At 36.4% G+C, this 17518-nt stretch overlaps 1 protein-coding gene across 1 annotated transcript in view; it reads right to left on the minus strand.

Moving 5' to 3' along the window:
• Positions 1-17518, minus strand: part of ENPEP (glutamyl aminopeptidase) — a 104595-nt gene that overhangs the window by 75353 nt on the left and 11724 nt on the right. The window contains exons 2-3 of the mRNA XM_030864062.3: positions 14229-14370; positions 11847-11978 (exon numbers count right to left, since the gene is read on the minus strand). Of these exons, the coding sequence (XP_030719922.2) occupies positions 11847-11978; positions 14229-14370 (274 nt within the window). The remainder of the gene's footprint in view (positions 1-11846; positions 11979-14228; positions 14371-17518) is intronic.

The raw sequence follows: 17518 nt of genomic DNA on the forward strand, positions 1-17518 counted from the left end.
CGGCCAAGACTGAACCAGGAAGAAACAGAAAATATGAACAGACCAATCACAAGCACTGAAATTAAGACTGTGATTAAGAATCTTGCAACAAACAAAAGTCCAGGACCAGATGGCTTCACAGGTGAATTCTATTGAACATTTAGAGAAGAGCTAACACCTATCCTTCTCAAACTCTTCCAAAATATAGCAGAGGGAGGAGCACTCCCAAACTTATTCTATGAGACTACCATCTGATACCAAAACCAGACAAGATGTCACAAAGAAAGAAAACTACAGGCCAATATCACTGATGAAAATAGATGCAGAAATCCTCAACAAAATACTAGCAAAGAGAATCCAACAGCACATTAAAGGGATCATACACCATGAACAAGTGGTGTTTATCCCAGGAATTCAAGGATTCTTCAGTATATGCAAATCGATCAATGTGATACACCATAGAACAAACTGAAGGATAAAAACCATATGATCATCTCAATAGGTGCAGAAAAAGCTTTTGACAAAATTCAACACGCATTTTTGATAAAAACCCTCCAGAAAGTATGCATAGATGGAACTTACCTCAATAAAATAAAGGCCATAGTTGACAAACGCACAGCCAGCATTGTTCTTAGTGGTGAAAAACTGAAACCATTTCTACTAGGATGAGGAAAAAGAGAAGGTTGCCCACTCTTACCACTAGTATTTAAAATAGTTTTGATAGCCACAGCAATCAGAGAAGAAAATGAAATGAAAGAAATCCAAATCAGAAAAGAAGAAGTAAAACTGTCACTGTTTGCAAATGACATGCTTCTATATACATAGAATCCTAAAGATGCTACCAGAAAACTACTAGAGCTAATCAAGGAATTTGGTAAAGTAGCAAGATACAAAATTAATGCACAGAAATATCTTGCATTCCTATACACTAATGATGAAAAATCTGAAAGAGAACTTAAGGAAACACTCCCATTTACCATTGCAACAAAAAAGAATAAAATATCTAGGAATAAACCTACCTAAGGAGACAAAAGACCTATATGCAGAAAACTGTAAGACACTGATGAAAGAAATTAAAGATGATACAAACAGATGGAGAGATATACAGTGTTCTTGGATTGGAAGAGTCAACATTGTGAAAATGACTCTACTACCCAAAGCAATCTACAGATTCAGTGCAATCCCTATCAAACTACCAATGGCATTTTTCACAGAACTAGAACAAAAAATTTCACAATTTGTGTGTAAACACAAAAGATGCCGAATAGCCAAAGCAATCTTGAGAAAGAAAAGCAGAGCTGGAGGAATCAGGCTCCCTGACTTCAGACTATATTACAAAGCTACAGTAATCAAGACAGTATGCTACTGGCACAAAAACAGAAATATAGATCAATGGAACAGGCTAGAAAGCCTAGATATAAACCTATGCACATATGGTCACCTTATCTTTGATAAAGGAGGCAAAAATATACAATGGAGAAAAGACAGCCTCTTCAATAAGTGGTGCTGGGAAAATTGGACAGCTACATTGAAAAGAATGAAATTAAAACACTCCCTAACACCATACACAAAAATAAACTCAAAATGGTTTAAAGACCTAAATATAAGGCCAGACACTATAAAACTCTTACTGGAAAACATAGAACACTCCATGACATAAATCACAGCAAGATCCTTTTTGACCCACCTCGTAGAGAAATGGAAATAAACACAAAAATAAACAAATGGGACCTAATGAAACTTAAAAGCTTTTTCACAGCAAAGGAAACCATAAGCAAGATGAAAAGCAACCTTTAGAATGGGAGAAGATATTTGCAAATGAAGCAACTGACAAAGGATTAATCTCCAAAATATTCAAGCAGCTCATGCAGCTCAATATCAAAAAAACAACCCAATCCAAAAATAGGCAGAAGACTTAAGTAGGCATTTCTCCAGAGAAGATATACAGATTGCCAACAAACACATGAAAGGATACTCCACATCACTAATCATTAGAGAAATGCAAATCAAAACTACAATGAGGTTTCACCTCACACTGGTCAGAATGGCCATCATCAAAAAATCTACTAACAAGTGCTGGAGCAGATGTGGAGAAAAGGGAGCCCTGTTGCACTGTTGGTGGGAATGTAAATTGATACAGCTACTATGGAGAACAGTATGGAGGTTCCTTAAAATACTAAAAATAGAACTACCATATGACCCAGCAATCCCACTACTGGGCCTATACCCTGAGAAAACCATAATTCAAAAAGGGTCATGTACTACAATGTTCATTTCAGCACTATTTTGAATAGTCAGGACATGGCAGCAATCTAAGCAATCTAAGTGATAAAGAAGATGTGGCACATATATACAATGGAATATTACAGAGTGAAGTAAGTCGGAGAGAAAGAAATATATGCTAACACATATATATGGAATGTAAACAAAAATGGTTTTGAAGAAACTAGGGATAGGGCAGGAATAAAGATGCAGATGTAGAGAATGGACTTAAGGACATGAGGAGGGGGAAGGGTAAGCTGGGACGAAGTGAGAGAGTGGCGTGGGCATATACACACTACCAAATGTAAAGTAGATAGCTAGTGGGAAGCAGCTGTATGGCACAGGGAGATCAGCTTGGTGCTTTGTGTTCACCTAGAGCGGTGGGTTAGGGAGGCCTGGAGGGAGATGCAAGAGCGAGGAGAAATGGGAGTGTATGTATGTGTATAGCTGATTCACTTTGTTATACAGCAGAAACTAACACACCATTGTAAAGCAATTATACTCCAATAAAGATGTTAGAAAACAAAAACACTGTAGTGCTTCAATATGGCATAATGGTATGCTTTAACAAATAAAATGGTAGTTTTTGAATATATATATATAATTATATATATATATAAAACCACATTAAATCATGAATTTTAAAGCACATGCAAAGATGCTCAACATCACTAATCATCAAAGAAATGCAAATCAACACCACAATGAGGTATCACATCACACCAGTCAGAATGGCCATCATTACAAAATCTACAAACAATAAATGCTGGAGAGGGTGTGGAGAAAAGGGAACCCTCCTGCACTGTTGGTGGGAATGTAAATTGATACAGCCACTATGGAGAGCAGTATGGCGGTTCCTTAAAAAACTAAATATAGAACTACCATATGACTCAGCAATCCCACTACTGGGCATATACTCTGAGGAAACCATAATTCAGAAAGATACACGTACCACAGTGTTCACTGCAGCACTATTTACAATAACCAGGACATGGAAGCAACCTAAATGTCCTTCAACAGATGAATGGATAAAGAAGATGTGGCACATATATACAGTGGAATATTACTCAGCCATAAAAAGACACCAAACTGAGTTATTTGTAATGAGGTGGATGGACCTAGAGTCTGTCATACAGACTGAAGTTAAGTCAGAAAGAGAAAAACAAATAGCATATGCTAACGCACATATATGGAATCTAAAAAAAACCGGTACTGATCAACCTAGTGTCAGGGCAGGAATAAAGACACAGACGTAGAGAACGGACTTGAGGATACGGGGTTTGAGCAGGGGAAGGGGAAGCTGGGATGAAAGGAGAGAGCAGCACTGACATATATACACTACCAAATGTGAAATGGACGGCTCGTGGGAAGCAGCTGCATAGCACAGGGAGATCAGGTTGATGCTTTGTGTTGACCTAGAGGGGTGGGATAGAGAGGGTGGGAGTAAGGCTCAAGAGGGAGGGGATATGGGGATATATGTATACATATACCTGATTTACTTTGTTGTACAGCAGAAACTAACACAACATTGTAAAGCAATTATACTCCAATAAAGATAATAAAAAAATAAATAAAAAGAATCCCTTAAATTACTATTGCTGACTCACTGTTCTCCCAAGCTACTGGGTGATTGACATTCTTGCTTTATTTGTCTAAGTAAAGATGTGTTCATCTCCGAAGGCTACAAAATTCACTCATTTATCATCCCCTTTCTTTTAAAGTTTGTTTTGTTTTATTTATTTATTATTTATTTATTTATTTTTGCTTTCTAGAAGAAGTGATACATTTCCTCACCGCCCTCCTGTTCTCTTTGTGAACAACATGCGTTTTCCAAGAAGTTAAGTGAAACTAAGGATCCAGTTGGTGTCCACTGAACAGAGAGAAGGTAATTGCCCCCTGTGAAATCAAAACTATCACGTTCATATAGCATTGTCATGTTGTAAACTGAGATTCTCAGAATTTCCACCACATCTGTTCTCTTCTGTTAAAAACTTCAGAAAGGGTAGTTCCTCTTGCCTCACTCTGCTGTTGTGTACACACTCTGTACTTTTGTGTTGCGCGTAATATTTGGAGAGCGAAAGAGGGTTGAAAAAGAGGAAGAAGAAATAACAGTGAGGTCTCCCACCTTAGGTGGAGCAATGGGGAGGAGAAAGACTATGTGCTTTTTCTGTCAATATGTTTACATTGCCCATGCTGGTTGATTGACTCCCTTCAATCAGAATGCTTCTGAGACAATATAATCAGGTTTTTCTTCCTCTCCATATTTCTATTGTTGGCAGCAACAGGAATGCAGTGTCCTTAAATAGGATTGGTGTTAGTGTAAATTCGATCCAAATAAAAGCAATGCCTTCCTTTTTTGTTTCTGAGAAACTCAACACCACAGAGAAGTATGTTCTGTCTTTACAGTCTGGCCAGTCTGCAGATCACATGTGATCGATGACCCTTATTTTGATATATAATCCATCATATTTTATGACCACTGCTTTGATCAACTGAGCTAAGCAATCACAGAATATATAGATACAGCCTGTTAACCTTGTAACATTATTAGGCAAAGCATATCTGTGTGTCCTATCTGCCATATATCAGAAACATTTTTATGTTAAAGATCACTTTCTATGGGCGTCGGTAGAAGCTGCTACCCACCTCCCTCATTTGCTGAGCCTCAGCACTTCTGTCCATGACAAAATTCAGTAAATTACTCCTGAATTGTCATTGCTTTGTAACAATTACTATCATTCTAGTTTACGTGCTTGCTTTACTGAGATGACTTTTTTAAAGCCTGTGATAACCATATTGAAATAGCATGGGGTGAGGAAGGAGATATGCATGCATATTGTTTCTTCTTCTTACTTTCTGAAAAGTCATATATGCCTTTATTATTCAAAGACTCTATTAAAGGTTAAATATAAAGGTTTTTATATAAGCTTTATAACTATATATATATATATATATATATATGAAGTTTGTAAGGCTTCAAGAACTTAACTTGAATGCATATATTTAGTTTTTAAAGATACTAAGTTTCCTAAGTGAATTAAGTTACCTAGATATACCACTGTTGGATACTATTTTTTAAATTTATTTATTTTTGGCCACACTGCACAACTTCTGGGATCTTAGCTCCCTGACGAGGGATTGAACCCATGCCCCCTGCATTGGAAGCGTGGAGTCTTAACCACTGGGCTGCCAGGGAGGTCCATGGGTACTTTTAGTCATAACTCAAAGCACTGCATCTATTGAGCTAGTGTCAGGTGTAAAATCTGTGCTTTCTGAAGCTTATATGCAGCTGATTATTCTTTTAGGAGGTGTGATACATCTTACATCTGCTTTATCACTGTTGCTGTTGCCTTTCTTTTATCATATGGCAACCTACTGTAAAGGACGCTTTTAGAGTTGTTAATATTGTCCTTTTAATTAAGGGTCTCCAGGAATTTGAGAGATGGAATGTAAGTCCACGAGAATTTATTCTAATTGGTTGCTGTCACTTCTTTTATGTGTAATCATTATGATTAACTATTAGTCTTACTGGATACTTAAAAATTCCCAGGTAATGTGATAAGCACTTACCATGCAATGTCTCACTCTACACACCAATTCTATGAATCTGGCACTATTAATAATAATAAAATATAATGTTTTGCATCACTGATGATATCTTTACCCCAATCCTTTCATTAGCCCAGTTTTCACAATTATAAAGTCCAAAGAGTTCTGAAAATCAAAAGTTGTTTTATATGTTCTAAGCAAACAAATTTGTCAGTAGCATCTGACCTGAACTGATAGGAGTTTTTAAAAATAATTTTTATTTTCTCACTAAAAAATATTGCTGCAGAAATACTACTGTTTGATTATAAGGTGCTGCCCCAGAGCCCATTGTAGTTACTCAATAATACTCAATATTTGTACCATATTACCATTCACAAATCTGAAAATTTCTGATGTCAAACATACAACTAGACACAAAGGTTTTAGGTAAGGATTGTAGACTTCTATTTCAAATTTTAGAGTTGGAAGAGTTTTAAAAATAAACTTCCTCATTGTGTACATTGTGTGCGTGAGAAAAATGTGTACATGAGAAAAATGAAGTAAGACAAAACTGACACTAAACTTCAGCGCAAAGTTTGTTTTTTACTGTATCATACTTCTTCTTTTCTCTACTCCTAAGAATGAAACCTGACTTTCCCTAGCTACAAAATAGAGGTAACAACGGTACCTATCTGATAATGTGAGCAGTTAATAAGCTAATGCATAAGCAATTCTTGACACATGATAGCTCTGTGTGTCCCATCAAGAACATTAGTATCATTAGAGATAATACATTGAATGATTAACCTCTGTAATTTTCTTCGTCTGCACTTCCTTATATGTGGGTGGTATCCACATTACCATTAGGAATACTAGGAGAATGAAGGGGGAAAAAATAGAAGTTAAGTTTTTGAAGTCCAGAATAGGCTTTTCATGCCTACACAATAAATTTGAAAGCCAAACTGTTTTAATTTGCAAGAGCCTGGTTAAAAAGGATTTTAGCAATAAAAACAGAAGGCAAGGAAAAAAGCAGACCACAATGTTTATACTGTAACAATAGATTGGAAAGAGACTGGAGGGACGTCCAGAGGGCTCTGTCTCAATAAACTAGTACCCCAGGAGAGGGGTACTAAGATTGAAGGGGCAAGGCTCTGGAAGGGTGTCTTAAAGTCTGAGGTGAAGGCACTGAACTTGGGAAGACCATGTGAACAGAAAGGAATCAGATTGAACAGATGCTACCCACCACTACCACCATCACCCTAGTCAGAAGCCCAGTCAGGGCCTACAGGGTTCCCACTACCACCTGGCAGCCCTGCAGGTCTGCTGTGTCCTGTGTCCATGTTTTTGTTGTCCTTGTCTGCTGAGCATCTTCCATTGACAAAGGTGACCAAACATCCAGGTTTGCCCAGAATGTCCCAGGAATGTAAGTCTGCTGCTTATCTGCTTACACCTCTTATGCCAGCATAATTAGTAACGCCTTCTCTATTATTTATATTCTATAAATGATAAAAATGTATGATCACTCTCCCCATTGACAACAGTCTGCCTTTCCACTGCCGATCATCCAGCAGAGTTAGCACCTGTTCATCTCTTGAGGTTTTTGTATCTTATCTCTACTGTTCCAAATAGACACACCCCTTTAAATGGCCCAGGACCCTTGCAGGGCCCCTAAAGCAGAAGATGAGATCTTTGGCACTCAAAAATGGCATGATCAGCAGAGACCTTAAAACACAGTTGGGAGACACTGGACAGTGGTGACCACTTCTGTTTTACATCTTAATTGAAGTGCAGGTACCTTAGCATATTTCACTCCCTTCAGGGCTTAGCATCTTCCTTGTGCACATAGTATGTGCTCAACAAAGACTGATAAAACATTCTGATTGGAGGAACCCTCAATTTTATTATCAATGCTGATGTAGCCAGGATGAGAAAGAGAAAAGAACTTGATATTGTTTTTAATTCTATAAATGCGTGTTTAAGGTACATGGTTGATATTACAGGAGGTCATCAATGTGTTTAATTTTTTATAAGTTTATGTTCTTCTAAATATTCTTCCAGCAATAGGCAGAAATTTGGGGGAAGGGGAATACTTAGTAGAAAAGAATAGTGATACTCTGGGGTTTTTTCAACTTTTCTTTGTGACTGCTTTATCACAGGAATGTGATATACACTTCCTAAATTTTAGATTGCCCCTTATGCATAGATAAATTATTATAAATATGCAGAACCTTGGCTTGAAGTTTGGGTGACTAAGGACTGTAATTTCGCTGACGCTTTGAAGTTTCACAATGTGTTCAGAACTTTGAGTTCCAGAGGTCAGCTGCCATGAGGTGTTGTTTGAGAAGAAACCCAGCATCGTCACTTACGTTACACAAAACATTTGTTGACAGCTTACTTCTCATTTAACTCAAAATTTGAGTTGTTTGATGCTTGGTGATTATCATTCCTGCAGTAGAATTTTTCAAAACAAATAATAAACATTAAAAAATCTAACTTATCTCATAGAATTTTATATTCTTTTTTATTTTTGTATATTTAAATAAAGAATAAGGATCATTAGCAATCTTCTGTGGCTTCCTGAATTAAATACATTCCTTCAGGGAAGATCAAGAGACCTTAATTTAGAATAGTCCTTCCAGTAAAGAAAGAAATTTTTAAAAAATTCATTAAAATGTTATAAAAATCAAACTCATTCTGAAAACTTGGCATCAAAAAGACCACAAATAACAAATGCTGGAGAGGGTGTGGAGAAAAGGGAACACTTGTACACTGTCAGTGGGAATATAAATTTGTGCAGCCACCATGGAAAACAGTATGGAAGTTTCTCAAAAAACTAAAAATAGAACTACCATATGACCCAGCAATTCCACTGCTGGGTATATATCCAGAGAAAACAAAAACATTAATTCAAAAAGGTATATGGATTGGGTTGTTTGTTTTTTGATATTGAGCTGCATGAGCTGCTTGTATATTTTGGAGATTAAGCCTTTGTCATTTGCTTTGTTTGCAAATATCTTCTCCCATTTTGAGGGTTGTCTTTTTGTCTTGTTTATGGTTTCCTTTGCTGTGCAAAAGCTTTTAAGTTTCATTAGGTCCCATTTGTTTATTTTTGTTTTTATTTCCGTTTCTCTAGGGTGTGGGTCAGAAAGGATCTTGCTCTGATTTGGGATATGGGGATATATGTATACATATAGCTGATTCACTTTGTTATACAGCAGAAACTAACACAACACTGTGAAGCAATTATACTCCAATAAAGATGTTAAAAAGAAAAAGGTATATGCACTGCAGTGTTCATAGTAGCATATTTACAATAGCCAAGATATGGAAGCAAACTAAGTGTCCATCAACAAATGAATGGAGACGATGTGGTGTATATATATATACAATGAAATACTACGCAGCCCAAAAATAATGAAAATTTGACATTTGCAACAACATGGATGGACTTGGAGTGTATTATACTTAGTGAAATAAGTCAGACAGAGAGAGACAAATACTGTATGATATCACTTATATGTGGAATCTGAAAAATAAAACAAACTAATGAATATAACATAAAAGAAACAGACTCACAGATATAGAGAACAAACTAGTGGTTACCAGTGGGGAGGGGGAGGGGAGGGGCAAAATACAGGTAAGGGATTAAGAGGTACAAACAGCTATGTGTAATATAAATAAGCTATAAGGACATATTGTACAGCCCAGGGAATATAGCCAATATTTTATAATAGCTATGAATGGAGTATAACCTTTAAAAGTTGTGAATTACTATGTTGCACATCTGAACTTCATTGTTAACCAACTATATCTCAATAAAAAATGTAATGCAACTAATATTCAAAAAAGGAAATAAGCAGAGTTAAGTCTTTTGAGCTACTTTCCAAACTTGGTTACCTTTTTTCCTAACAATTTTTTAGGGTTGGGTCCTCTAATCTTCATGAGCAACAAGGACATTTTAAGCATAGTGAATGGTTCAAGTACTAATATCTGCTACTCCAGGTAGACAGTTAAGAAGAACATAGGCCTCGATTCAGTATTTACTGACATAAAGGATTCTTGCCAGAATGGTGAGTTCAGTCAGGGTATTATAGATTTTTGGACTGCACAGTATAATCTGACTATGAATAGCAGGTGATAAATATACCAGAATAATACTGTCAGAAACAGAGTGGATAAGAATAGTTTTTTGATTCATGAAATTTCTACTAAAAATGTTGTATTACACAAAAAGTAACTAGCTTAATCTTTTTTTTAGCTGAACAAGTAATATAGAGATTTTGGCTCTAGATCATGCAGAATATTGATGCTTTAATGTACCCCCACTGCAAACAAACAGAAATGATAGTTGCAATATAAAAGTGGAAAACCCACGAGAAGTATCAGGGCTTCAAACAATATAAGCATCTCCGTGGAGTTGATAAAGACACAAAGAAGTTGGCAGGAACTAAAGCTATTCGCTTATTGGGTTCTGGTTTTTGAAGGAATTAGCAACAAATTCCTGGAGGTTAGAGCAAGGTCATGCTTTGGAAATTATTTTTTTTAAACTCTGACTACTATGGCTGATTGTTTTATCATAGTTTCCTGTTTTTATTTTATGGTGATCATATCTTCTTGAATCTCTGAGTGTAATAATTAAAGGTTGTGTTGTCAGAATATGTTTAATTTTTTATGGCTTTTTTTTTTTGTTTCCCTAACTATTCTTATTTACTCACACTGTGCTTTTCTGTTGGTCTTGGATTTTCTCTTTTATGTTGCTTGTTTTCCTCATATGTCTGTCTTAGGTTGTCTGTTTAGCTCTAAGAATGTAGTACTGTGAGACTGGTGTGGGTTCCCACCGATGTTACTTTCAAGTAGATATAAGTAGTGTGGTTTTCCTGTAATTCCCTCTGGAGTGGGAAATTGTACTGGAGCATTTGTGCTTGGGTGTTAAGGGCTAGATTTCAATTTAGAGTGAATGGGTAGGGAGCCAGTCAAATGCCAAAGAGGTGGAATTTACCTTGAATTGACATTCACATTAGATGCCTTTAAGTTCTCCTGCAAGGTTCTGTTCAGTTGTGAAGAAAAGAACCCCACAGGTTTTTGCAGGAGGGAAACTCTGGTTGCCTGTCTTCCGTAGATGGGGTGGAGGGAGGAGCATCTCTCCCCTCCAGTGAGGTAAAGATATTTTTCAGAATATCACATTTCAGAACGTTTAGCAGGGCACATTGTTTGAAAAGAATCTGGAATTTGAGTCTCCACCACTTGCCAGTTGGGTGATCTTGAGCAAATTAATTAAACTCATTATTTCAGTTTTCTCATCTGTAAAGTAGGAGCGATGATTTCTTCCTTATAAAATTATATTGCAAAGATTATAATGTTTTATATATATAATATGTATCACAGAGGCAGACTAACCGTTAGACAGCTTAGCAAGTGTTCAGGGCATGAGCAAATTGGGGGCCCCCCAAAAGAGAAAAATAATTAGGTAAAAGTATTTAGAATTACTTTTCTAATTTAGAATCTAATTTAGAATCTACTTTTCTAAGAAAATTATTCAGTTCATCATTTTGATTTAAAAAAAGCTTATTTGTATTTTCTTACACTTTTAGAAAATGCTTTTTGATACTTTGCTGTTGTCCTATGTTGAATTACACATTGGAATGGCACCACAGACACCTCAGTGCTTAGTTACTTGAAGGATTTTCATCTCCCTCTGGTTTCCTCCTCTCCCTCTGGTCTTCATCTGGGACCCCCAAACACATACACCCAATCATTTTACTAAATTAAGCATGTGCAAATATTTAATACCTTTGTGCTGATATACTTAGGAGCTAGCTTTGGACTTATAGTGAATTTTCACCTTAAATAATTCAAGACTATCCATTCCTATGGCTGTTTCGTTTGTTTATTTTTCACCTGGGTCCTTTCAGCTTACATTTTCCTCTATTATTCAGTGTATCATCAGGCTCACAGAGCCTGGTGACTAATGGGCTTTTCTGGTCTGTTGTGTGAAAAAAAAAAAAAAACTATTCAAAAAAATTATAAAATCACAAATGCATACGTGGTAAATTTAAAAAATATATAATGGTACTCACAGGTATCCCCCTATTTGATATCCTCATTACGGAGTCAAATTGATGTACAGCAAAGCACACCAGGTAAGTGCTCATGGGAACAGACTTTTGGAAAGTTGTTCGATTCCATTTATCATCCACTGACTCTTCTTTCTGTTGAAAGCAAAAGATAATTTTTTATTTATAAAAAGATCAATCATGGACAAGACAAACAAAAAATTACTCCAAACCTAGCTTTCCAGTCAGAAGTCCTTTGTCAAAGCTTAGGTGTAAAAAGAAATTTTACCCCTAACTGGTGATGTTGAAAAAAACTAGAGGAAAATTCATTTTATTTTTAGTACTATGAAAGAGTGATTGAACTATATACCATATGAGGTTTCTCAGGGAGAAATACAGCTTTGTGATATAAACTGGACAGGAGTTTATCTTTCTACATTAAACACACAATCCTGGCCATAATATTTGAGCAGGTACTGTGGCCTCTTAATGAAGAACAGGCTAGTGCTCAGTGCCTTGCACACAGAACGAACTAAGCAGGTATTTGCTGATTTGACTATGTGCAAGAGGGTAATAGCTGTACCAGGCATAGCAGGATGTCAGGTTGTCTTTTTCATCTCTGGTTGTCTCCATCTGAGACCCAGGGTATGGTCACTAAAGTCACTGCTTTGGTTACCGTGGAGAGAGAGAAGGATTGCATTACTTCATGCAACTACCGACCCCATCTGTCTGGTTTTCTGTCCATGCCAGCTTTGCCTTCCTCTCTCAGCCAGTCATCAGTCCTAATACTTCATCCATGAATAGTTGCCTGATTCCTGCTACCCATTGTTTAAACATTTCCACATGCCCTGCAGCCACACAGTGAGTTACTCTACAGTGGAAAGCTTTAAAAAAGGATTTAAGAGAGGGAGGCTAGACTAGAACTTGATGCATCATCGGCAAGGCAAGCATGATGTGCACATGCTTATAGAGAAGAGTTGGAGCCCCAGCAAAGTTACTCTATGATAAGAACCTAGTAGTAGTTTCGATCTCCTAAGGACCCAGATTATTCACCTTCTTCCAGGACTAGTTTCTGGAACTAGGTGAAAGTGAAGAAGTATATACTCTGCAAAACAAAAAGGTCATGTGAGGAAACTGTAAACAGAGGTTAGTAAAGTTTGCATTCTTACTCCTCCCACTTTCATTTTCTCTGTTCTATGCCAAAAAATTCTGATGGCATTTTATTCTGATCCAGTCTTCTGAATTAGAGTGTCATAGTTTAGGTTTATCCTTTCCTCTTTCTTCTCCAATCAAAACCCAATTGCCCAGGTTCTGACACCAGAAGAAAAGTTGATAAACTTACACCAACAGTTTACTTTTTAACCTTCTTAAAGCTTTGGTTTGCTTTTTCAAGGAATATTTGTAATTAAAGAGGATGAATTTCAGTGATGATATTTCACAAAGTGGATCAGAAAGATGGGAGTTGTAAAGTACGCACAATGCTTTTCTGGTATTAGATAGGTGACAGTTACATCTAAGGATGAGCTTCACCCTTTTATTTTATTTTATTTTTTTTGCGGTACGCGGGCCTCTCACTGTTGTGGCCTCTCCCGTTGTGGAGCACAGGCTCCAGACATGCAGGCTCAGCGGCCATGGCTCACGGGCCCAGCTGCTCCGCGGCATGTGGGATCCTCCCGGGCCGGGGCACGAACCCGTGTCCCCTGCATCGGCAGGCGGACTTTCAACCACTGCGCCACCAGGGAAGCCCCAAGCTTCATCCTTTTACATGTCAAAGGTATAAGGAATAATAAACCTCAACCTTGAGGTAATGATGCTTTAGTTAACTGCCTTACCCATTCTGGAGAGGAGGAGCAGTAACAGAGGAAAGAGTCATGTTAATAATTATACAAACAGAACTTATTGTAGCCTGTTTTTTTTTTTTAACATTTAATGAGTACTTCTTATTCACTAGAATACCTATAGGCATGGTGTTTCCTGGAGTTGTGGCTATATTCCAATATTTAAGTGATGATTTTTTGTAGTAGCCCTCTATTAAAAACTGGGTTTATATTCAACTGAAAACCAAGAATAGTAACTAGGCCCTTGAATATTTTTAAATCTGTAATTCCATTAGTTTGCCTTTAATTTGTCATGATTAGGGGCTTCTTTCATTTAAGCAGAACCCAGCTGTATCCATTCTTGCTTAGAAAACCTAACATGGTGTTTTGATTGGAATGTGATATCTTGAATTAAAGATGTCTAGTACTCAAAGAAAAGAGATTGCCCAAATGTATTTTCGAGCTTCTAAATAAGCTATTAGAGCACATTTATTTTAGAGTTCAGTAGGTTCTTTCATAGCAAAGCAGGTAATTTACCTGATATTATAAACAGACTATCTGCATAAATTAAAAAATTTAAAATACTCACCTCCACTGGCATATTTGAAAGTGCCTTATATTCTTTGGGGTGGACGATAGATATTGTATAAGTTGCCTTTTTGTTGGGCTCATCAAAACAAGGGAAGGATTTCCTGGCATCTGTTGGTTCATGATCAGTGGCTGCTATGCTCCTTAGAAATAAACACACAAACAAAATATATGTTGCCTCTTCTGATAGCCCCTATGTTTCTATTCCTATAGAAAAGAATCAGCTATGTAATTATAACTACTGCATTTCTTAAAATGAGTTTCCATCCAGAAAACTATCAAATAGTTGTCAGAGTCTTTCCTGGAATTGTTAGGTTAACAAATAAATGAAAATTCAGGAACTGCTTCGGATATTTTATATGAGTAGTTAGGTATTTTGTTGCCATAACTAAAAATCTGTGAACTCTAAATGAGCAAAAATCAATCCGTTTCTGAGCTATCACTCTTTCCATCCTAAAGCCATCAAGCGACAAGTAGGTAAACACAAAGCCAAACTCAAAGGCTTGCTTGTACCTGTCCTTGTGAGTGTGAACAGCTGTGTCCTGTCACGGAGTAGAGGAGTATATTCCAGAGTCCACAGCTCCTGTCCCTAATAGTACATTCTTTCTTACTTATGTTACACCAGGGACAAATCCCTTAGTTTTCATTTTCATGCAAAGTCAGTCCCTGAGCAATCTCCCAGTGAAGCAACCTTTGGCCAGGTTTAAAGTCCACTTTTGGAAAGAGACAGTATTCCTTTATAGCTCTAACTTAATGCTTATTAAGCTAAAATGTTAGTGTTTAATGTTTCCATCATTTCAAAGTGGAAATATTTTTTTCTGAGTAATTGCTCAAAACAAATCAATGAATGTAAACTTTTTACATGTAGTTATATTACAGTAAGATATTGTACATTTGCTCATTAGAAGGGTAAGCAGAGTAAAAAGTGTAAAAGGAAAGAAATGTTGACTTATATTCATTAATAATTTGTGTAAGGAAAATATTTCATCCTTCAGAATTCTCAGAGACTAAGGAACATATTTCATAAAGAATAACAAATTGTTACATTGTTCATTGATCCAATAAATATTAATTGAACCCCTTCCTACACACACACACACACACACACACACACATCTACCAGGCATTATTCTAGGTTCTGAGGGAATAACAAAGAATAAATAAATAAATAGATAAATAAGGAGAGTGTTAAGAGCTATACAGAAAATGAAACAGGGGAAGTGACAGAAAATGACTCAGGAAAAGTGGTGAGCAATATTAGGTAGAGTAGTCAGGGACAGTCTCTTGGAGTAGGTGATGGTTTGCTGAGACCCGAATGATGAGAAAAACCCAGACAGGTGAAGATTAGGGAAAATGTGTTTCCTTAACAGAGGGAACAGCAAGTGCACAGTCTCTAAAGTGGAAAAGAATTTAATGTGGTTGAGACCTGAAAGCTGTCCAGTGTAGCTGAAGTACAGTGAACTGGAGGGACTAAGGGGTCAGCAGAGGCCATGGTAAGTGTCTTCATTTCATTTGGGTTCAAGGATGCATTATATACATTAACTTATATAAAAAATAATATGTCATAGGTCAACATCCAACTACAAGAAATTAAAATATTTTTGAATTTCTTTTAAAACCCCTCTGGATATAAAAATTAGTTGTTAAAAACTCAGCCAAAAAAACTAATCTGTAAAAAATAAAACTGGAAAAGGTCTGTCTTTTAGGACACTGTTGACTGAGGGGGACAACTTTCTGGGATGACTGAAAAATCTATACCTTATGTACAGCTGATTCATTTTGTTATAAAGCAGAAACTAACACACCATTGTAAAGCAATTATACTCCAATAAAGATGTTAAAAAAAAAAAGCTATACCTTTTTATGGGTGTGGTTAACAAAGATGTGTGCATTTGTCAAAATTCATTGAATTGTTCCCATTAGATTTGTGCATTTAATGTATATAAATTTTACCTAAAAATAACTAAATCAATATTGAGCTCCAGTAAATAGGTTTAGATTTGGATTGTTGCAGTGGCATGAGTTAACAGTTCAGAAACAATCTCTTCTGTATCCCAAGCTTGAGCAAATGAAAAAAAAAATGAGGATAACAGAAGGCAGGTTTCTCACAGCTGGGGAAGAGAGTTATAAATTTGTAAAAAAGGGAAGACTAGACCTTGGTATTGAACTGTAACTGCAGGTTCAGTGTATACTCAATGATTTTTCACATACACATGTATCTATATATGTAAATGGATATAAAAATACACAGAGACATGTATTTCCTAGTTTTGTCTAGAAGAAATGACAAGCTTGTAGCAATGAGCACAACTAGTTCCCATTACCACTCTCCAATAAAAGGAACCAGAACTCTTCATAAAAACGGCTGATTCCAGTGCTGGATCAGAAAGGTCCAAAATGATCCTGGAACATCTTGCTTTGCCAAAAAGTAAGGAAGTTTTCAAAGAATCATAAGAATAAGTCAAAAGGACACAAAAGTCAGCTGGAGGGGACTACCCCTGGCCAGATCTGGGGGAACATCAAAATAAGTAATGGAATTATAAACTATTGATTAAAATAAGAATCCATGATAAAACATGAATAAATAAGTGGGGCAAAGGAAAGCTCTTCTTTACAGTAGATTGCCTACTAATAATTTTAGGAGGAATGATGGATTTAGAAAATCATCAGTGGATGCCAAAACAAAGTGGATGAAAGTTTGTTGAGGAAAGGAATATCTGAATAGTTTCAAACACTTTCTCTGAAAATTACTTACAGATAAAAAAATTACAACTTTACAATGAAGAAAACTGTTGGATACCATCTTAAACAAGTAATCAAAGATCACTAATAATTGTACAGATCAACATAACGTGTCTCCTGATGTGACTTCGTGAGAGGGACCAAGTATCACTTCTCTGAAATTCCTGACAAAAATGCTTGACTTGCATTTTTAAATCATGAGGAAAATCAGACAAACTAAAACTGAGGGATATTCTCAAAATAACTGGCCTGTGCTCTTCAAAAATATCAAGGTTGTGAAAGACAAAGAAAGGCAAGGGACTGTTCCAGTTTAAAGGAGTCTAAAAAGGCATGACATTAAATGCATTGCATGAATCCAAACTGGATACTGGACTGGGAAAAAAATACTGGGTTAATTGATGAAATTTGATTATGACTGTGGATTAGATGATTATCATATCAATGTTAAATGTTCTGATTCTGATAACTGTACTGTGGTTATGTTAGAAAATGTCCCTGTACTTAAGAAATATATACTGAATGTGAAGAGGTAAAGGGAGACAATGTTTC

This window comes from Globicephala melas, chromosome 5 (assembly GCF_963455315.2).
Source record: "Globicephala melas chromosome 5, mGloMel1.2, whole genome shotgun sequence".
Classification (NCBI taxonomy): domain Eukaryota; kingdom Metazoa; phylum Chordata; class Mammalia; order Artiodactyla; family Delphinidae; genus Globicephala; species Globicephala melas.